Source organism: Poecilia formosa, unplaced genomic scaffold (genome assembly GCF_000485575.1).
Source record: "Poecilia formosa unplaced genomic scaffold, Poecilia_formosa-5.1.2 Scaffold159, whole genome shotgun sequence".
Classification (NCBI taxonomy): domain Eukaryota; kingdom Metazoa; phylum Chordata; class Actinopteri; order Cyprinodontiformes; family Poeciliidae; genus Poecilia; species Poecilia formosa.
The window spans coordinates 1,418,652-1,442,042 of NW_006800098.1; the positions used below are offsets into that span (position 1 = coordinate 1,418,652).

The 23,391-nt window shown below is 38.8% G+C and overlaps 1 protein-coding gene across 1 annotated transcript; it reads left to right on the top strand.

Moving 5' to 3' along the window:
• The first annotated feature begins 1,289 nt into the window (after nt 1-1,289).
• adipor2 (adiponectin receptor 2) lies at nt 1,290-21,822 on the top strand. The gene is made up of 9 exons (XM_016677596.1): nt 1,290-1,407; nt 10,351-10,443; nt 10,968-11,279; nt 16,982-17,131; nt 18,209-18,380; nt 18,984-19,170; nt 19,277-19,464; nt 19,580-19,773; nt 19,868-21,822. The coding sequence occupies exons 3-9, from the start codon at nt 11,193-11,195 to the stop codon at nt 19,994-19,996; spliced, it is 1,107 nt and encodes a 368-aa protein (XP_016533082.1). The 5' UTR covers nt 1,290-1,407; nt 10,351-10,443; nt 10,968-11,192; the 3' UTR covers nt 19,997-21,822.
• The last annotated feature ends 1,569 nt before the right edge of the window (nt 21,823-23,391 follow it).

The window sequence follows — 23,391 nt, forward strand, 5'->3', positions numbered from 1 at the left end:
ACACTATTATAAAATGTTTTTCTTCTAAGCTGAATTTAAAGATCCTGTACTTACTTACAGTGCTGTGAAAAGGTGCTTGCTCCCATAGAGACTGATATTATTTTTGTTTATTTGCTTGAATATTTCAGATCATTAAACAAAATTTTATATCAGACAAACTTAGTCAAAATCAATACAAAAGACAGTTTTCAAGTAATGCCACACCCTGGCTTTACTGCAGTCAAAGCTTTAGAATATACTAATTAAGGCCTGTCTTAAACCATGAAATAGGCTGAAATATATTTTTAAACATTTTTGAAACTCCATAACTATTTATGCAGTTTCAAAAACTGCATAAATAGGTTAATAGAAAAATAAGAGTATACATTTTAAAACGTATTCTCTAAAACCTAAAAGTATTTTTTGAAAACAAATATTTGCAAGGATACTTGCTAAGCTTGTTTAAAGGTGAAACTGGTGTGTCTGTTAACCATTTAAAAGAACATTTATGAAGCTTGGAGTTCAGGAATACACCCAGCTGCCAGGGCTTTGTATCATAATAACTAATTCCCTGTTGCACAACCAAGCACTGTCTGTAATTGCATTGCATTTGGGAGTGGGGCTGTGCGTGCTCTGGCATGAAATTCACATGTCTGCACGCACTTCTTAAATCAGCGATGCAGAGGTGGTGAACAACAGATGATTCAGTTATGCATTCATTGGCTCGATTCATGTTGACTCTCAGATATGTGTAACAAAACTGTCAAGGCAATTTGGACAACAGATGGAGAGTGGTCATATTACAAAGTATATATAGTTCTAGATTTATAATCTGCTGCCATTGCTGGAAAGATTTTACTTGCTTAAGAACTTTTAACAGATTTACACAATTAAAAAAACTGAATTGTGCCTCTAGATTTTCTTTTAATCTCTCAAAATTTTATAAAGTAGCATTTTGCCTCCTCTTGATTTATTTTTTTCCTGTTTACCATCATACATACTTATGTCAATAGTTATTTTTCTGTTTTGTTTGTTTATGATTTGCATCTTTATTGTTTATTTAATTTTTCCTTTGTTTTCAGCCTTTATTCAGTTATTTTTTACAGTAATTCTTCGGTTTTCTTTGTTTTTAGTATTTTTGCTTTTGAGTAACAGCTTTGGTTAAAAACTACAATAGAAGAATCATGTCTTGTTCCTGGTCGTCGGTGATTGGTCAGTTTTTTCGCAGAGCCATCTGATTGGATATCTTGTGCTCATGCGAGTAGCGTCACGGGTTGAACGCCTCCCTTCCGTAGGTGAGTGAGCTCTGGAAGGGAGCTCGCTTAGTAACCGTTTAGGCTGGAGAGGAGCTGGATGGCAGCTACAACTCGCTGCCAACTTTTTTAACATCACCCAGAGCACTAATTTCTCCTCGGACATTCGGAGCAGGTGAATATTACCAATTGTATTTGATACTGTTGATTACAAGTGCTGTTTTTATGTCCTATTTTAGGCTGTTAAATATCACCCCATACTTTCCTTAATGTAACGTTAGCGCCTCCCTGAATAGCAGCCTTTGCTATCCAGCTAATTCTGGCTGTCAAAACAACAGGAGTTAGAAGCTGCTAGCCACCCCCCCAAAAACACAGCTTTTCTTTGTCTTTGGGAGACATTGTTATACACGTGAACCTGTTATTTAGCATGTTTAAAGACATTGAGTGCGATGGGGAAAGCTGTCAACACAAACACAGTCTGTCTAAAATACTTTTCTCGCTTTTGTCAGACGTGGCAGCGGACTAGCCAGCTCGCTAGCTCGGTGTAAACAAACCATGTTCACAGACTGCTGAAGGGCTGCGGTATGTCTGGGTGTCTTTTTTCCTTAGCCCTTTCTAGATGTAACTACGGTTATTTTTTACATTAGCGTAACGTTAGCAAGATGACACACAATTTTGTTGATGTCTTGTATTAAATTGGTAAAAGTTGGCGCTGTCAGTGGAAGGTAGACTGCCTGGAGTTTGTCTTTTCTTTGTCTTGCTCGCCTGTGTTAAGTTGATACCTGGGGTTTCTGAGCTCCCACTATTAATTTACTTCTCTCATCTTGACGTTATTTTAGTGAAGATGGTTTCCTTTTTGGTATTTAAAGGTGAGTTGTTAAGTGACTGACAAGTAGCTGCTGTTTTCAGTTTTTCAATACGAGTTTTATTCTTTATTTTCACCTGTTTCTTGCTCACTTAAGTCAGCAAAAAATAGGATGGCAGAAAATACCAGGTACAAGGCTTACTGTGTTTTCTAATATATATTAACTTTTTTTAAAATTACTTTTAAATTTAAAGAGACATTACCACGTATGTCAGGATTATTATCAAAATAGTTAGACAGGATTCCACCATAAATTCTTCTTGTATGCACTTCTATTAGTGCATTTTTTAGATGATTTCTAGACCAACTGTTGGGTAATTTAGCATGAACTACTTATCAAATAAGCTCAAATTTGGAATATAAATTATGGAACATATTGCCTAACACTCTATTAATTTTATATACAAACAGTTAACTTTTCTTTGGTTTGTTTAAATACGGGTTTTGTGGGCTGGAACTTCAGCATATTATCCTGGCTAGGGTTGTCAATAGAAACAGAACAAAAAATACAAAAAAATACTGTAATTGTTTGAAATGATTAAATAACCTTAATCTCCTTACAAAAGCAAACAACTGCTTTTACTTTGGTTTAAAATAACACAAATTTTATGGCATTTACCCAAAAACCTTGTAACGATAATGCAAGTTTATTGGTTTATTTAGAACAGATAGGCCATACTTTATCCTGCTATAAATACAGCTTCATCACAATCGGAGTAATGAGTGACACACCTTAAGTTTCCACACCAAGACCAAACCTGTTTTCTTCAACCTGGAATGAGATGATTTTGTCTGTCTCGTAAACGAGGGGCTGACCTTAGCATTTTTCTGACATCCCATTAAATTGTTTAGCGTAAATTTTGTGCAGTTCTCAAAGTTTGTATTTTTTTAAAAAAACCTTGATACGCACTTGTAGCAGTAGTCTACCCATAAAACTAGATTTTACTAGCCAACCGCATGGATGTGTATATAGCTTTTTAAGTAAAAATATAAGTATTTGTTGATGTGTTGAACCATGACTGTATTTTCCCAGAGTATTCCAAAAATAGCTTGTTGTCAAAGAGTTGTCATGCAGTTATTAGCACTGAGAAACACATTTACCAGTAGTAAACTAGTCACAACTGAATATTTGTCTCTGGTGTAGGAGTATGAGACAGAACTTGTCATTTTTAGATATCTGATATTTCTCTCCATCTGTATATGGTGCAACATCCAATTTTCAGTCAGCATTCTTCAGGCATGAAGTCATTTTATAAATATTTTATTGTCTGGGTAGTTGTCTTATACACAAACTTCCGCAGTATAGAAACTCTTTCTGTAACCTACCGATAGGAGAAATTCATATTTAACAGTTTCTTTTCCTCGATTAAGTTTCCATTTACAACTTACCCAAAGTGACAGAATGAAACTGAAGTGCGTGGAATCATGAGGCTGAGTTAATTATAACCGTTATGTTGTTATTAAGCCGTTTTTCTGTACGCCAAGAACATGCTTCATTTTTAAACTGACAAACAAATTCATCTTGTGATTTCAGAGCAGATAGTTACTGCATAATTTGTTTTGACGTTTCAGTGCCTTTCACAATCAGCATTGTGCAAGATTCTGCAGTGAAAAATATGGCCTGAATTTCGTCCGAAGAATGCAACTATTACTTAAGTTGCTGCATGCTCCAACTCCCACTGTGCAAGACATTGATATTGAGCATATGTCATGTTATTTTATGACAAAGTACAGCTCTGTGGTGAATTTAATGTGTAATGATGTCAGTGTTTGAAGGTGTGCCAGCCAGGAGAGTAGCTAAACATAGCTCATAGAATAATAGATCTATCAATGTGAACGTGATTGATCACGAAAGAGAAGAGCTGCTTTATTTTATTTATTTTTTTATATACATCTCTTACGTCATGCACATTTATTTATTTTCAAAACAACCCAGAAAGCAGTCTAAAACTGTTTGAGTGTGTTTGGTGGAAATACACGATTTACAAAGCTTTTACATTGACACCTGCTGTCATATAAATGTACAGACACAATACTTGCATAAGCCAAAATAAATAAGATTATCAAGACTTAAATACTTTATCCATGGAGACAATAATCATCTTAACCCATGAAACACCTTTAGAGGGTAAATGACTGAATGGGATTCCTTTGAAGCTGCAGTAAAATTTTTAAGCAAATTCTTCCCAATTATATTAAAGTTTAAGATTAAATAAAGAATAAGCAATTACTTAAGAAACTAGACCACAGTGTGATCTAATTCATCCTCAAAGACTACAAATAAATTGGCCGCCGTTCTAGGGACGTTTGGAAAACCCGAAATTTGGTAATGGGGAACAGTTATTAATAATGTGGTCGTCTTCAGTCAGTTTCACGCTGCATACACAAAAGGAATATGTATTTTTAATAGCTCCATGTTGCTCTTTTTTATCTTCTGAGACCACTTATTTTCATTTGACCCACTTTTGGATTACCACCTAGTGCTTTAAAGCCACTACATTTGGTTGTTCACCAGCAGGACGGACAACCTTATTGTGGTCTACTGGGTTCCCTCTGTCAGTAGTGGTTTGGCTTCATGCACACTTGGAGCTCAACTTTTAATTAGCTGTGAATAGTAATTTTAGACTTTGTGTGCGCTTCATGCCAGACTAAAAAGTGTCTAAAAAGAGTCGAGGTATTTCGAATAATTTAGGTTTACAAAAATCGTCATAAATACCAGATGTGGTATAATATTAACTTTTTTTTATTGGCACAAATTTAAACTGTTTTTTTTTTTTCACAACCCCTAAAATTGTACTTTAAAATGTACATTTAATGAAATCTAGTCATAAATACATGTGTTGGTATTTAAGTTTTCCCCATGAAATCCATTTTTTAAATTTGTGTCATTACTTTAAAGCTTGTAAACAATTTAAGGGAGCTAAAACGTACCATGCTTGTCAGAAGTGTGTTCCTGATAATATCTGTGCTGCGTCTCGACTAAGAGAACGAGTGTGTGTTTGTGTCAAATGCTCATCACACTGTCGCTCTTTGTTCCAGTCTCAATCATAAGACTCCTGGCAGCTGGACCAGAATGTCCCTGCTTGTATCAGGACACCAGGGGACACCCACTTTGTCTGTTTGCTCTTGATGTTAGTGGTTCGTTTTTATGTAGAAGCTAGCTGGGCGACGCTCCTGAATCACCCCAAAAGTGAACCCCACCCAAATGAGGTTTCAGCTCAAAGCCAACACTACTCATTATTTATGATCAGCTGTAGCTTTGTGGAGACAGAGGTTGAAACGGGATTTTGGGTAATGTTATAGTTTGGTTGGAGTGTGCCGTGTTGAAATGCCTGCGTCTCAGTCGTATTGAACAGCAGAACCAGTCATCTGGCTTCAAACAGCAGGTTTGGTTCTCTGCAGAGCTTCCCCACATTTAAATGGATACTTGTGTGAAACCCCCAACCACAGGGACGCACAACGCAACACACTACAACCACAACCTGCATTTAAGTATGGAAAGCTTATTTATGTCTGATCCACAAACATTTTTGCACGGGCAACAGAAAACCTGACGGTGAGTTTATGTTGTTTATCTCGAAGCAACCGAACTTTGCAGAGGTTGTGGGAAAAATTCAGAAGTACCGATCAGCGTCAGTGGAACGTTTACCATGGTTAGAAATTCACGAAATTAGAATTTTCACCAACTCTGAGTGATTCTTGCTTTGGTTAAGAAAAACTGAACAACCTGAACTAACAGCAGCAAAAGTATTTTCGTTTATTTTTTTTCCTGGAAGTAAAGAAACGTGTGAGAGTTTAAACTAATACTTGCAACAGAACAGTGGCTAGGGTTATCAATGTCGTCCAAAGGTCACTGTTCAAAGCAGGTCGTCACCAGTCTTATCTTTTTATTTTTGTGGTTTTGGACTGATGACTAGACAAGCTCCATGTGACTGTCAAAGAGTTTTTGCCTTTTTGACCCGTATTGGGTAGAGATCCACCAATCAATCAGCCAGCGATCACAATTGGCTCCTTTTAGCTCTAATCGATGAACAGCTGGTCAGATACTGAAAAGTTGGATTTATCTTCCTCTTTGCTTCACAAAGTGATTTTAAGTATGTTCAGTTTTGGCTTCAAATGACCATAAGATAGCTTGCTAGCAAAACATTTGTGAGAACGGACAGAAGATGGAGATCTTTGTAGGCTTGATGTTGATGAAGTTGAGTAGTTGAGCCTGTGTAACGTGTTTGTGAGTCAGTGTTACCGGCTTGGCTGCTTGGTCATCTGTTAGGCTTGTAAATCTTGTACTGCAGGTTGATGCAAAACAGAACGTCATGCTGAGGTAGGATTTTGAGTAGAAACAAAAATAACACAAGGGAATGGCAGTAGTGACCCGTTAAAGTTTACCGCTCAATGTCGTCTTCTAACTTGTCTTGTATGTCACCACTTAAAGGAGTGTGACTAAGAAATTAAAAAGGCTGTGCATTTGTTGTGTGGGAGAGAAATTCTGTGAAATGTGTGTGTTTATCTGGTGTTACACATTTTTGGTGAGTGTCTGTGTTAGAGGGGGAGAGAGAGAGAGAGAGCGATGACGTACCAAGTGGCACGCAGGCAGCCGGCCATGTCTGATTAAATGACTCATACAGCCAGCACACATTGAAGGGAAAATTTCATGCCGTTGGACAGCCTCGAACAATAAGCAGCAAATACGAAGAAGAAGCTCAGGTTCTGAATAAGCAGCGTACACGTCGAATTTCCTATCATTTCCTCAAATTAAAAAAAAATAAACATTAGCTGTCGTCACTGGAATGTGGTGGTTAGCAGGAAAGAAATCCCCGGAGGTTGACTTATGACTGTATTTCTATTGTTAATTCCAACTAACTAGTCTCATACTACTTACTTTATTTAACCAATACAGTTTTGACCCATGATCAGAGATTAGATACTTTCTTTGGGATAAAACAGCAATAGGTTGAAGTGAGTCTAATGGAGAAGACTGATAAACCTGTTCATATTTTCTCCTTCAAATGTCTTCACATAAAAATACCTAAATATGCAATATTTTAATTAACAATCAGATTCCTAAATGAAACGGGGGGAGTAAAGATGACTGTGCTCTGACCTCCTGATAACAAGTTATAGTAATCAGCGGTAGAAAGACGTGTTTGCCTGCCGTACATAGACTTGACTCTGCAGTGCTGCCGTTTTTACAGCTTGACCTTTGTCCTACATTTACTTCCTACCGAGTGAGAGTAAAGAAAACAGTACTTGCTTTTAAACTGCTTCTGACCCACATGTTAGTGTGTCATTACAGGACACCACATATTCATGCAGGCCTAAAGCACAGTTAAAAGTGGAGAAGGGGTTGAAAAACCGGTTCTTGTTGTTTATATATGGGTTTTTTTCTCTTTTTTTTTTTTATACACAAGCAAATATTTGACCTACTTTAGTTTGCTGAAGTTCCTCTTTTTTTTCTTTTTTTCTTTTTTTAGGAAAAAAACCCCCCAGTTCATTAGTTTGTTCAAACCTTTGTCACAAGGTTTGCTGTGACTTGTGATGCTTTCTGTTGAGCAGCGTTTCTAGTATTTGTAAGTAAATAACAGTTGCAGTCCATAGTAGAAATAAGATATCACAATCCAAAACACCTTGATGTCCAGAGCAGAGGTGTACTCTATAACAGTTTTTCTTTCTATTCCATTTTCTTTTTTCTTCAGCTGGGATCTCTGCACCACTTGTAAAAATAACAGTGCAAATCATTTTATATCGATCCTTTTATTTAGTTTTCAGCAGTTCTTCATTTGAGTTGTGTGACATTACAGTGATGGATACAGTGATTGATTTATGCTTGCTACTCTACACCAATAACTGGCTCCACATTACTTAGTTGTGGCCTCAGTTGCTCTGCTTCTATATATATATACACCTGACTTGTGAGTGCATCTTTTCATGTTTATGTTTTGACCAGAGTACTTATCTCCAGTTAATCAACACTGAAATTTTTCAGAATCAACACATACACGTTTTAAATTAAGGGGTGAAAAGCGACGACATGCTGCATTGCATTTGAGTACGCCTCACCTGACTGCTTTCAAATAGTTTTTAAAAAAATAATAAAATTTAAAAAGGCGTGGCGCTCCTGTCTCCTCTTCTAACGGTGGATATGCTGCACAAAGCTTTGAATTTGTCGGACAAAAACAAGAAGCAACATGCAGAGCAGATAAAATGAGATTTGGGACGCCACGCTAAGAATAGACTGAAAGAACAAAGTCAAAGATGTTTTGCACACAAATACCTGACTGATTCACGACCCCGGTTTCCGTTGTATTAAGCTTTTTATTTTGGGGTTTTTTTTTTTTTTTTTTTTTTTTTTTTTTTTTTTTTTTTTTTTTTTTTTTTTTTTTTTTTGGCTGTAATCTCAACAGTGTGCGACATTACAATAGCTTTCACCCTGGTACCTATGCCTGTCTTGTAGGTATTAAACTTAGGGGTAAAATCATCGATGTGAAAATGCCACTTGATGATGCTGATAATGACGACTCCGAGTGAGATTAATTCCTTTTTATAGCTATAATTGAAACAGGAAAATGTGAGTATTTTGGAAGACTTTAATGTAGAAACCAATTCTTAAACGGTGGAATTTTCAGTCTAAAAGTGAAGCCTGCGTGATACCAGTTGCCCGTCTGAGAGCAATGCGATCATAGTTACCCTGCATGAAACAGTTCGGTGACTCATTCTGCTTCCTGTTGTGGACAGACATAACGTGTCATCTGTTGTAGGGGCTAAAGCAACACGGGAGTCGGTCTGTTCAGATCCTTGCAAGCACGTCCTGGATTGGGTGTTTGAAGCAGCTTTTGCTTTGTGTTCCTGCCATATCTTTACTTCCATCAAATGATTCTTTTTATCTTAATTAGGGGCCGGGGCGGTCTGTACTGTTCTGTTTGTTTTGCTACTGTTATTTTCATAAATGGCGCCAATGATTACGTGTGAGTCTTTTGATTCCTCAAACATTCTTGCAACATCAAACTTCTCGAACAAAGTAAAGTGAACAATGTCCGTGGATAAATATGCTTCTTTACTTTTTCCTCTTTTTTTTCTTTTTTTTGCTTTCCGGACCTTTCCAAATTGTCAAAAGGACGGTTTGTGCTCGCGCTACGTTTATCCTCCTGGGGGCTAAACTAACGGCTGAAAAAAAAACAAAAAAAATCACATCAAAAGTAGCTGTGAAAGCAAACTTTCAAACATGACAGGAAATGTAGCGGTGGATATCAGAGAAAAGTGCTACGGCTATTTTTGATAATAGTTGGCCTGCAGAAATACAAATCGATAAGACGTCACGGAGTGAAAAATGGACCTGAGTGAATAACATCGCTTTCTGAAGGTTAATATAATGTGTAAAACATATTAGTACTAGTATTTCTTTCTTTCTCCTATTACCTTTAGTCCTCTTTCAATATGTGTTGAAGAAACTCTTGTTTACCTGAGGGGTTATTTTTCCCACTGAGCGTAATAAGCTTTAATGTATGTGTAGTGGGGCGGGGTGAGAGTTTAAATGAAGCAGCCCTATGCTAACCTTTGGGACATATTTACATCGATTTGGCCTCACTGGAGCCCAGTGAAAGATGGGGAGGTAAACATATGGCAAGCAGCAGTATGTGGAAATGAGTCTGCAGCTGCATTCCTGACTGTTTCCAAATTGTCGAAGCTTTGGTCGCCCTTTTTGGAAACCTGCAGTTAAAATATCAGCATGTACTTTTTTTTTTGTGGAACTGTTTACAAGTTTAATTTGATGGTTCCCCCGTTTGGCCTTCTTTAATCTATTTAAAGATAAGATGGGCTCACATTTGAACTCTGGTTCCTAACAGCTAACTCTGTTTAAGAGGAAAGCTACAGTGCAAAACAATTTGCCATCGGGGGATACTTCAGCTTCCTGTATGTGAATGTCTTGTTGTTGTCCTTGACACCTCTCGTTGCGAAGCAACTCGCCATGACAGCAAGTTGGCAGCTTCTTATTGTTTGCAACTCTTGTTAAATGCAGCATTTAGGGTGGATGGCATAATGGAGTGATTCAGACAAGACACTGAGGGATATTTTGGAGGCATCTTTTATTTAAAGTTTGGGACTGGTTAAAAGTGTTGAATGTTTTATTCAGCTAAATGCCATGTTTTAATTATCTTTACAGTTTTATGTTCATATGTTTTTCTTTTGTTCTCTTGTATTTTTATTTTACAGTAAATTGGGACTAACATCAGTCATTGTTATTTTTCTTTCCTTCAGTTTCTCTCTGGACTGCAGTTCCTCTCCAGCTTAGTCCCATAAAGCCTCGACTCGAACCCATCTTCCAGTTCAGAGACTTCAGCTACAACCCAGGTATTTAATATTCAAACATTTTGCAACAAGCTTCAACCTATGTTATTCACTTCAGTAATGTTTTTATTTATCCCAAAGGGAAATTAAATTATCAATTGAATTAATTCAGCTAAACAAATCCAAATGCAACCCTTTGCTGGAGAAATTAACTCAGTACGTCAATGGGAGCCATGTCTGGGACAGCAAAAATCTTTTGTAAGATGCTGCGGTAAAACATGGCAGTGGCAGCATCATGCAGAAGGGAAGCTTTTATACATTTCTTGTAAGGATGAGGTTGGGAAGTTGCGGAGAGGCTTGAGTGCTTTCGGCAAAGAACGAGTATAACTTTCTTGGTACACAGACCACAAAAGATTTACAGCTGTAACCATGGCGACAAGTGGCTCCATTTATGCACCTTTTCCTTCCATTTCTCTTTGTGTTGGGTCTACCACATGAATTCCTGATAAAAATACATTGAAGTTTGAGTTTTGACCTGCCTGCGTGACTTTTATTTATTCAAACTTCCCACTCTCTAATCGTTTCAGATATTTTTTTTTTTTCCCGGTTGGTGGCTGCACCCCTCAGTCCTTCTGTCCAGCTCCAGCTGAGCTCCTTCTTGCTTTCAAATAAAGAAGGCAGTCCAGCCTCTCAAGCTGGACGAAGAAGAGACGGTCAGGGCCGGGAGGCCGGCTGAGGACCCGGCCTTTGTGCTGCGACACAGAAACTCTAACCTCACAGAAAACGCCACAAACGGCTCACCTACAGGTCCCATGAGTCCACGGGAGAAAAACACATGCAACACCTCAGGCTCTTCAACCAGTCACCTCAGCACCACAGAGTGCCCCTCACACCATGGCGTGAGTACAGGACACACACGCACACACACACACACACACACACACACACACACACACCTGCCTGCTGTCAGCAGCTTTGGGGCTTTGTTCAGAGGCATGTGGCATGGCGGGGCTTTACTGGGTCACACTGTAAAACAAAACCAAAACTCGCATCCTAGCGTTAATAATGTAAGAGGAGTCATTAAGAAGTTGAGAACGTGAAGCTGACCCGTTTGGCCGTTTGAAAACAGAATGATACTTTTTACATTTTCTCACTTAAATAAAAAAAAATAAAAAAAATAAGGAAATTTCAAATCTTTGTGAACAACATGTAAAGTGATAAGCAGATTATGTTTCAAACTCGGTAAAATCTTCTAAAGAGCAATTTTGAACTTGATTTTTGAAGCTGAATTAGAGAAGTTTGGAATCTCCTTTAAAGTACTACTGAGCCACTCTTAAGCCTAAAGAGCTGCAGCAGAGAACAGCTAACAGAGCTTTATCAGTTCTCTGGGGGAATGTAAAAACTTTAAACATGCAAGAAAAACATGACTTAAAAAAATGAAAAAGGGACAGACTTTATTTCCTGAAGTTATCTTGAGAAGCAGCGCTCAAAGCTTTCCGAAGATGTGCAATTTTTTTTCTATCTACTTTTTCATTTCTGCTCATTTTCATCTTGGTGTGTGGTTTTGAATCTACCTGTTGATGGCGGTACTTTATTTATTTTAAATAATATCATGAGTAGCGTCCGTTTAAAGTTTGTGAAAAGCCTTGAATAAAAAAACTTGAGATTCAAAAAAATAAGTCTCGTCAAAAGAAATCTGATTCAAGAATTTGAGTAAAATATATATATTTAAACTTGCAAAATACCTACTAGAGAAACCCAGAAGTGAAATCAATCTTCTTCCAAGATTCTAGATGTTTTTTTGTTTTTTTTTTGTTTTCTTTTCAGTTTGCTGCAATATAATGCATTATTAAGTCAGATTTCTGAGTTTGCATGCCTTGGTCACGAGCCTCTTTGTCCAAGGTTCCCAACATCCACCTCCACTTATTGATAACCGCACCACTTTCAAGGCTCTGCAGGCTCTGATGACTCACACCGTGCTGTAGCAATTAGAGCTGCATTATGATGAAGCTGGCTCTGCTTCATCAGTCAGGTCCTTTCTAAGTTAATGGCGATGTGTTGTTATTTAACAACAGATTTATAAAAAGATGGTGGCCTTACTGGAAAGAGAGCAAACAAATCTGACTATTGACCAATGCACTAGATGCACTGAGACAACGCTTTGTTCGTTCTCAGGTGCTGTGTGTAAGCGGAATTCTGTTCTTTAGCAGGAAAGAGCCGTCAAGCTGAAACATAACCTTTTTTTTTTTTTTTTCCGATGGTTGTATGAAGGTTCAAACTTTTTTTTACCTGCTGTAACACAACACGTAAACCTGAGACGGCATCAGAAGACACCTGCCTCGGTCACAACCAGGCATGGTTTCCAACCCCTCAGTGCCCTAAGCAAGGCCTCGTTTCACTCGTTCACGGCTTGCTGTGTGTGTGTGTGTGTGTGTGTGTGTGGCTTTCAGACTGGTATCCCACATCCTGTTTACCACCAGATTTCATCTGGTACACTTCTGTCTTCAGCTGCACTCGCCTAATTGAGGCTGTTCTTGTTTTCATATGATTTTTTTTATGACATCAGAAGTGAATTACCATTCAGACACCTTCTGTTGTTTTCTACAGCAACTTGATAGCTTCCAATAAAGCCAAAAAGTAGACATTATAATGCAAAGTTAGAAAATTAACTTCATAAAAAACTGAACTGCACTCAGATTAAGTTTTGCAGCTTTTAATTTTGTCTCTGGAAGACAAGCAGGCTTCAATATATAAAGTTTGTTAAATTTTCTGGCTAATTGAGCTGAAACAGTTAATCAGTTTAATTGTGATGATTATTGAAATAATCGTCATCTAGTTTAGGAATCAATTAATTGTTGCCTGGATTATGCAAACTCAAAAGATGAAAGAACAACAGACTCAGAGCAGTACTTGACACAAAGCTGTACAATAAAATACACATTTTGCATACAAGGTAAAACATCCTCTGTCTGTAAAAATGTTCTGTCTAAAACTCTTCAGGAGGAATAGTTTTAGCTTCAACTGGTTCAAATTCTGTACAAAAATCTCCTATTAAGCCTATTTAAAAAGTCGTGTGAGCTGCTAGGGAAGTGAAATTAGCTGAAACTTTATGGTGCAACAGTGAACGATGATGGCGTTTTACTTGCGTAATCCCAATCGAACGCCTGTTGCTCATTTGTTGAGTGAAGGAAAACAAAAAACTTTGAAGTGGCAGATTTAAGCACTCTTGCTTTAAAGTGTCTCTGTGCCTGTGGAGCATTCACGTCCTCCACCTGGTCAGAACAGGAAGCACAGTGTCCTGTCTACGGAACAGGCCGCTACCGAGGGTCACAGTGTCTTTTCCTACAATCCCAAGACGGCAGTGAAGATGAGTGAGTCATATGTTGAATATCTCTGCCCTGCCCTGAGGGTTTATGTGTGCAGGGGTGAGCTCTTCCCTCTCTGGCACGTTCTACTGTCGGACTTTCCAAAGTTTCAACTCTGTTCCTCTTATCTTTCTGCTCCTTCTCTGTTTTTACACTGATCTCCCTTCCAGGACTTTGTGGCTCCTGCTGACTCACTATTAAACGCCACCAAGCAGCAGATACCTCAAAATGCAAGCGTGTGACGGGCGTGTTTGCAGAAAACCGGTCATTAGTCAGGTGAAATTGACCAGAAAGAACAACATGGAGTTAATGAGCCTGAGGGGAGCTGGATATATACTCTTTGTGACAGAGAAGAAGCCTGGCCTTCTGGGAATCAGAAGGAAAACATCCTGATTTACTTCTAGGTAGAAAGAGCTCGCAAACCCTTTTTTCTTCCTATCTCTGCTCATCAATCAGGATATGTGGGGAATGCAGAAAAAACCCTTTTTATCCATAGAAATGTAGTTTTACTGTCCAAAAAATTGAGAAAATCATTGTAAATAATTGAGGTAAAGTAAATATCTGATCTTAAACATGTGCTGTATGTATTTTTTTGCATTTCATCTTAGTATTGGAGTAAAGGCCCTAATTAAAAAGCACTTCTAACCTGAGCAACATTCACAAAGTGGCTCACTGGTTTACAGCTTTATCACATTGTTACATTGATAAACCTTTTGACCGTCATTGGTGTATGTATATATATATATTAACTCATTGTTCTATGACACTCTCCTCTGCCTCACTCCATCAAAAATGCCCCAAAAGAAATAAAGAGCCATTCTAATGATCATGTTGTGTATTTCAGCTCAAAGTGTGTCTGCATTTCACTGATAAGGCTTCCAAACTTCTTTATCATCTGTGTATGCACACCCCAAATATAACATTGCTTAAGTGGACACAATTATTTTGTTATTGGAAAAGATAAACATGAAGCTGGGCTAGGTCTTCATGTTTATTTTGGTGAAAGTAGAAAAAGAAATCTTCCCTCTGCTGGACTGGGAAAAAAAAGAAAAGGCATTTACACTTCCATTTTTCCAGGAAGTGATTAGCAGAACTATTTTGTTTTGTTGGATCTGGATCCCAGAGTGAAAGGTGATGTGCTGTGCAAACACACCGATGGCTTTTCGTAGAAGCTTCTCCTAGGTGCCTCAGGTGTTGTTTCTTTGAAATCAGTTCTGAGAACAACTGGAGAGGCTTTCTGCTGAAGTATGACTAACAGCTGCGATGGAGGGAATAAATAACTGGGCGTGTTAGATGAGTAGCCAACCTGGGCGCCTCCAAGAGGGGACGGTTCGTACCGTTGGCCCGACATCCAGACACTTTTATACAGAGTGAAATTTGACTCCAGGGCCTTTACCCTTCTGGCCAGTCGGAGGCTGAATAGCTGAGGTTTGGTCACATGTTGCATGTGCAGGTCTCCGAGGGGGTTTGATTTGGTAAACGTTAAAAATTTCCTAAGAACATGGGTTGTTTCAGGCTTTGAATGTTTTCTGATGATTACCAGAAGCTCCTCATGAGCAGATGTCACTCAGACATCCTGTGTCACCTGCCACCAAACCTCACCACTGCAGCTTTCAGTGAGGACAGGACTCTGTGCAGCTAAAACGTTCCTCAGAAGAGAAGTTGGTTTTAGTTTGTGTTTTGTGGTCTGTCAACCAATTTTAACATCTCCAATTCCAACTAAAAATCAACTGAAATGGCTGTGACCAAAACAAGAAACCCAATGTCAGGTTCCACCTTTAATTTAAGATTCACCAATCAGAAAAGTAAGGACGATCTTTGATCTGCTGATACCAATTTTAGCTAGTTCTGATTTTGTTATGTAAAATAAAGACGATATGTTTGAGCTGCTGTTGGCATCTTTTCCAAGTCACTTAGCATGATTAGAGTGTGACCTTCATGTGCTTTTTGCAGCTGACTGAAAGAAGTCCTAATGCATGGCTAAGCACTACTGATACATGTACAAACTTAACACTAGCAGATGCAAAACAGCCCATAAACCACAGAAACTTAGAAGTTTCATCAGAAGGGGCATTATTCTAAGAGCAGACAGGAACTGGGCTGATCCAGAGCATTCTCATTTTTTATTTCTGTCTCATTGAATTTTCCTCACTTTCTTTCCTCCTTTAGAGCTACAACAACAGAAGGTGCATTTTTCTTTTCCGTTATCTTCGTTCACAATAAAGTAATATGTGTCGAATGGAGGTTTGGATGATTTCAGCTGCTTCCACTGCTGTGCTTATCACGGTTTTCCACCTGATTTCTTTTTTGTTTTTCCATGGAGCATCGCTGTTTCTGTGTGTGTGTGTGTGTGTGTGTGTGTGTGTGTGTGTTATGTCTGTTTGTTTGTACACCAGTTTTCTGATTAATGACTGCATATTTATCACCTGGCGGCCCTGGCTGCCCAGCTGTGTCTCGAGTTGTTAGACTAAATTCACACTTTTCGGTTGTTGAGCTTCCTGTTTGTGATTGGCAGGCGGTGGCTACGTCTGCTTTATTGAACCAAATCAGCTCTGTCACTAAATAATCCAGTGCATTTTTTAGATTATTTCTGGAATAGATTTCAAATTTCTAACATACATGCACAGGCATCAAAACAGTCATTCTATTAAAAAGGTTTGCGTTTACGCTCCAAAGTAAAAACCTGAATGTTTTATATGTTTTTTGTATAATTAGGATCCAAATTTCTTCAAATGTGGATATTTCAAAATAAAGTCATTGTATTCTCTTCAAAATAAAAGGTTTAATCTTTCATAGGTTAGACAATTGATCAACTTTGGTCCTACTGTTCCAGTCCAGACATCTCCACTGATTTTTAATGGTATTACAAAATAAAAGTCATGTTTTTGAAAGGTTTAAAAGTGGTTGCAGGATTTCTTTTTGAACTTTGTACATTCCCGTTACATTTTTATTTCTGTTCCTTTAAATTTCTTTATTTTGTTTCACATGTGCTGTAATTATTTGACACAAAATAGTCCAAAGCCTTTCAGGGAAGGCAAAACAACTCCAACAGGTTTATAGGCAAACTTCACCAGTTCTCCTGGTCTGCTTTCCTTTGTGACGCTCATTAACTTGATTAATTGGCACTTTGGCAAACATTCTCTCGTGATCTATCGCTCGAGAAAATGTCTGTATGTTTAAGCTCTGAAAGTTTTGGCGTGAATCCAGTCTAATGTCGTCCGTCTGCCCTGTTTCAGTCTGTCCCCGAGTGCCATGAAGAGGATGACAGAGGAGAGGAGAGGGATCAGAGCGAGGATGAGAGAAGCAGCGACGAAGGCTTTATGGCGAGAACTCCGTTGCTGCAAGCTCACCACGCCATGGAAAAGATGGAGGAGTTTGTACATAAGGTAAAAATACTTTTTTATTTCTTTTTACACCTTTAATTCTGTTAGCGTTCACATGATTAGGGTGACTGTACTTTGGCCATATTTCTCACTAAGCTCCACCTAAGTGTTTGTTTTACTGAGACGCTCAATAAAATCCACACAGTAAAAAGAAAAACTGCTACCAATAAAACCATAAAAAATATGACAGGCTTGTGCCCTAAAGTAAACTACAGCCATGGTGTCCAAGGTGTAAAGACAGGCTCTAACAAGCCATATTTGGACATGGGCCAAAATGGAAAATGTATAAACCTGTACACTCATTAATCATAGTTATTGTATTAATGGGTTGGAGAAATAATCTCTACCTGCTATTATTGACGACTTGTTGTTGGATTTGTATTGAGCACCCTGTTTTAATGTATCCAGTTTGCAGGTAGTTGCCTGCAGTAGCACTTTGTGTGCTTGATTCCCCTTAAATGTGCGCAGCAGAGGCCTGCAGTTCTGCTTCGTTATGCTGCTCAGAACCAGCTGTCATCTGAACACCTGACTGGACCTCTTAATTACTTGGACAGCTTTGAAAATAGATTTGAGATCAGCTGTCAAAAATGTACCACTGTGAATAATTTACCAACCAATTTAAACTCATGCTTGACTTGTGTGTGCATTGCAATAGTTTGGAAAGTAATAAGGCAAGCATACACTAAGATTATCCTGTATAGACAGGTCCCTCCCATTGATAGATTAGATGATATTTCTGGAGTGTGTAGATTTATACACTCTGTCTTCTAAAATCACAGCCAGCAGTTTGTAAATGACGGCAATAAATCTTTCAGACGCTTCTCTCCCCTTACTGTCTGCCATGCTTACTATGTCAGACTTCACTTAATTTATTTACATCAGGCCACACCGAATCTGATAATGTGACGTTGAAATCTTCGCTGGACACTCTGTAGATATTACAGCTGTAATTTCCTGAGCTAGATCCAGTGGCACAAAAACACATTCCTAATTTCCGGCATTTATTAAGCAATCAACTGGCTCTTGGTGCCTTTGGGCAAAACTGATTTAAGGTTCTTTTCTGTTTTGCTTACCAAACAGATGTGGGAGGGTCGGTGGCGCGTCATCCCTCACGACGTGCTCCCGGATTGGCTGAAAGACAACGACTTCCTGCTTCACGGCCACAGACCACCGATGCCTTCATTTCGCGCCTGCTTCAAGAGCATCTTCAGAATCCACACAGAGACGGGGAACATTTGGACACACCTGCTAGGTACGCGGCTCACACTCTCATCCCAACCTCCATCTGTGAACCGAACATAAACGTTTTTTTTCCAGAGAATGCGATAAAGAACAATGCTCTTACAGCACAAAGCATAATTAGGACTGAAATTGAAACTTTCTCTCATTTTATCCTTTAATCTTCATATTTAGCCAGATTGTACTGTAATCTGTTAGCTAACAGAATTACTGTTGAAAACGCCTAAGAAGCAGTTTCAGTGTCTTGCATAAGAAGTGTTGAAAGTATGATTGATTGAATGCCAAGGACTCAGACTAAGTTGAACATTTAATTTACTAGCGGAGATAAGCTGCTCTTTTCATTGCACCTTTTGGCTGAACTCGTTCGTTTTATGCCAATGTTGCAAAACTAGTTTTAGAGCTCTCTTCTGCCATCTAGTGGCGTGATAAATCATCTACATCAGGGGAGCCCCCGACCTACAGTTAAGGATATTTACAGCCAAATACATTTATTGCAAAAACAAAAACAATAAAAAAAACTGCAAACCGTAATCTATAAATGTTCTCCCTCTTATTATGACTCACTCCTCTTATTCTCACTCTTACCGCCACTATTCCTCTCTCCTCCTTTCTGCAGGCTGCTTGTTCTTCCTCTGCCTGGGTCTCATGTACATGTTCAGACCCAACATGACTTTTGTGGCTCCACTGCAAGAGAAGGTAGTAATTGGGATGTTTTTCCTCGGAGCCATCCTCTGCCTCTCCTTCTCCTGGCTCTTCCACACAGTCTACTGTCACTCGGAGGGCGTGTCCAGAATGTTTTCCAAGTAAGACATACAACTGTTTTTTTTTTTTTGTTTTTTGTTTTTTTTTTGTGGCAGTGAAAGTAAAGGAAGTAAAAGTCTCTTACTAACTGAATTATGTTATGTTCAGATTGGACTACAGTGGGATTGCCTTCCTGATCATGGGCTCCTTCGTCCCCTGGTTGTACTATTCTTTCTACTGCTCGCCTCAGCCCTGCTTCATCTACCTGATAATTGTGTGTGTCCTGGGTCTGGCTGCCATCACAGTTTCACAATGTGACTTTTTCGCTACTCCGCAGTACAGAGCAGTCAGAGCAGGTAAGCTTAAGCTTCACTTTGGCATTTCATAAATGAATAAACGACAGTTGCCAGCCCTCATATGCTGTTTCGTGTTTTTCTCTGTGACCTACTGAATTCTCCTGTCTGTTCCTAGGAGTGTTTGTAGGTTTGGGTCTGAGCGGCGTGGTTCCCACCCTTCACTTTGTCATCAGCGAGGGTCTGATCAAGGCCACCACCATCGGTCAGATGGGCTGGCTGTTTCTCATGGCGACACTCTACATCACCGGCGCCTGTTTGTACGCTGCTCGCATCCCAGAGAGGTTCTTCCCTGGCAAGTGTGACATCTGGGTGAGTGTCGAACAAACGCACGTGATAAGTATGCGTATTTATGTTGTGGTTATGTCTCCCCGCTCACTGCTGTGTGTTTCTCTTTTTGTCACAGTTCCACTCCCACCAGCTGTTCCACATCCTGGTAGTCGCCGGGGCTTTCGTCCATTTTCACGGCGTCTCTAACTTGCAGGAGTTTCGGTACACTGCAGGGGGCGGCTGCACTGAGGATGGCGTGCTTTAACACACACATAAACACACTCTGACTCACTCATTCACTGACAGTATACGAGACGGCACTGGCTCATGTAGTATGCACAGACCCTCACTCACTCTTCAGACTGAACCGTACACAGATCTCATTGCTGCAACCGAAGACCACAGTGGCTTGTCCCCCGGGGGGCGCTGTTAATCTGACAGACATCAAAATGGGCTTGCTCTCATTTTGTCTCAGTTTTTCCACTTCTGGCTCAAACACTTCTTCTACGGCAGCCTGTTGTGTTAAGCAGGTCGGGACGGATCGGGAGGTTTAAAGCTCCTCTTTGTGTTGATCTGATTCTTGGATTAATGAACCAACTCCACAAGCATTTTGGGTGATGGGTTTTTTTTTCTCCCCCTCCCTCTCCATTGGTGAATGCTGTTTTTTCTGAGTCACTTTCTGATGAGGATTGAAAACATTTGAGTGAAAAAGGCCTTCAGAGTTCTTCCTTTATTAAGCTTTGTAAGTTAAAATGGATGGGACAAAAAAGGTTCATAGTCTCTTTTAATTAAAACAAAATGTAAATAAGATTTCTAAATGTTTGGTTATAGATTTGTATGAAATTTATTTTAAGAAAAATACAAAAAAACATGTTATAAAATATGAATAAATCAATATGTTACCTGATAATTAAAGTGGAGTAGGGGTGTCCACCCGCAGGGTGGCAGGGAAACAAATATGGCGGTGGTGGGATTTCTTTCTCACAGCTTTAGATTGTTCTTAAGTAATGGAGATTTGCAGGAAAATTGACAAAATATTAGTAGTTCATATTTTGTCGCAGTTGTTTAGGGGTCACATCTCTGGTTAAACAGACATTGATAAGAAGACCACTGAATTTCTGTCTGAGCCTTGAGTACCGATTCCAAAATCTTGAAACAGAAATACAAGCATAACAACACAAAACAAAAACCCATCTTTATATGTAGCGGCTTTAATTCGTCTTTATACTGTTAAATTATCTATATAAAGGTAAATCTTATTTCTGTTCTACCCATATATAATTATTTTTTCTACACCCTCCTCTAAATGATTTATTAAAACATATTAAGCCTACCCAGGATATTTTTATAAGCAATGCCTCGATCATATCTATTATTTTTTTATAATTGATCAAACTGCAGTCTCCTTAAATACACATGCAGTTTGTTTTAATCCTCATCCTGAGTTGCTCTCATTAAGGATGAGGATAATTTCTTCTTGAAAATGTTTTTTCATTTAGAAATTTATTTTTTTCTTTTGCATTTTATGTATCCACTTTAGTGCAGGCTTTAATTTCAGGTTATTTATTTTCTTTGTTAGATCATAATAAACACTTGGTGACCAAAGATAAAGTCACTTATTAACAGTTATGTTTAATCTGACGTTATCTTTTTAAAAAGTTCCTGCTTCTTTAAAGGGCTCATGGTTAGTCTCAGATGTTGAGACGACACTTGGTGATTGATAAAAGGTGAACTTTTTCAATTCAATTTTTCAGGTAATACCAAATTTTTACATTTGCATAATAAAATAATCTTTTTTCTGAATTATGTTTCAATTACTGTTTGAAATTTAGGTTTGCAAGTTCTTAATCAGCAAGTTGAGTGATCTGCTTTCTCTTCTTTGCATCATATATTTTATAAAAGAAGAAAAAGATCTTGCTTTGTTCTGTTGTTTTTCTTCTCTCATTTTCTATTTGTTTTATCAATCTTAATTTATTTCTCTTGCAGAGAGCATATTGTCTGTTGGAGCACATATTCCATTCTGATGGGAGTGTTTGATTTGCAATAGACCTTTATACCTGCTGTATTGTTCTAATAAAAAGATTTTTTGGACTCTGTTTGTCTAACTAGTTTTTACTCTGTGAGAGAAAAGTATGGAGTTTGCTAAATGTATTTTCCAGGTCCGGAGAAGTATGAAGAAAGGAAATAGAGTATGGAAATTATGATTTTTCCAGATGTTCTGTCTCATTGCGTAAATATTTCATCTGTCCATCTGGTGTTTAGTTGATCCATCCGTCTGACCATTCACTTAATCGGCATGTTATTTCAGGAAAAAAAAGTGTAGTTTATAAAATTTTGCTTTTTACACTAATACAGGCGGCAAGTTACTAAGCAACCCCACAATATGCCTCCAAGTGAGGCGGAAATGTAGAGCGCCCCCTCTTGGTCAAAAATTAGTTTACTAACATGTTTCGGTGTTGGTAAACTTTGTGCAAAAGCAGAGTTAATTTTACTCTTTAGTCGCATTTATGTAACCCTGTGTGAGAACGAACCTATTAGGAGTTAAAGGTGAGCGTTAAAACAAAGTGTCCCCATATCAAATCTGAAGGTGTTGAAATGGAATCAATAGCTCTTGACTTCTTAACAGTAAAGGAGTTAATTCACTGACTCCGCCCCCAGAACCACGGGTTCCGACAGAAGAGACAGAAGCCAAGTCATTTCAGAACAATTTGCTATCCACGTGTCTGACTTGTTCACCAAACTTGGTAAGTAATTTATTTCTGAGATGTTTAGACCAGTGTTTTTCAACCACTGTGCCGCGGCACACTAGTGTACCGTGAGTGGTCGTCAGGTGTGCCGTGGAAATTATCCAATTTCACTTACCGTATTTCCCGGACTATAAACTACTACTATTTTACTACACTTTGAACACGCGGCTTTTCTGTGGCTTTTTCTTCAACCACCAGGGGGCTCTTTAGCAGGAAGTGAATCATTGGAAGTCAAAATTGGAAATCGAAGAAGAACTACTAATTTTCATTTAGAACAAGCACATGCTAGCAGCAGGCACGACGGAGAAATGTTTTCAAACTCGTATGATACAGCTTCTAAGTTGAGGAGTGTTGATCTGGCAGCACAGGAGGGAAAAAGAGCCACTGCACGTAAACTCGGCGTGAACAAATCCGGATTTGGAGACGGAGAACTGCGTCCTTAATATATCCAGCAGTTATTAGGACGCAGCCCTCTGCTGGATCCTTATGGGAAACCGAGAGCGGCAGAGATACCAGCGGCCTGTAGCCCGGTGCGTCTGATATATGTAAGTTTCCAAGAGGGGGAGGCGGGTTCAGTTTTGTGTTTATTTGATTCCTATTCAAGACACTATAGGCGGCTACAGAGTATCTTTGTTTACATTTTTGGTTGGTGGTGTGCTTCGTGATTTTTTTCAGTTAAAACAATGTACCTTGGCTCAAAATAGGTTGGAAAACACTGGTTTAGAACAACTTGTATGACAGGCGTCACTTTCTCAACGTAGCTCGGTGTTAGCATATTTAGCTTAGCACGCCGAATGTTTTGCGGTGTTTAAGTGTTAGGAAAAAAAAAATCAAGCAGGTGAACATTCAGTCAAATGGGCTCTTTGCACCTCAGCTTCCGCGTTCGGGGTAAAGCGGCTCGATTGTTTCCGAT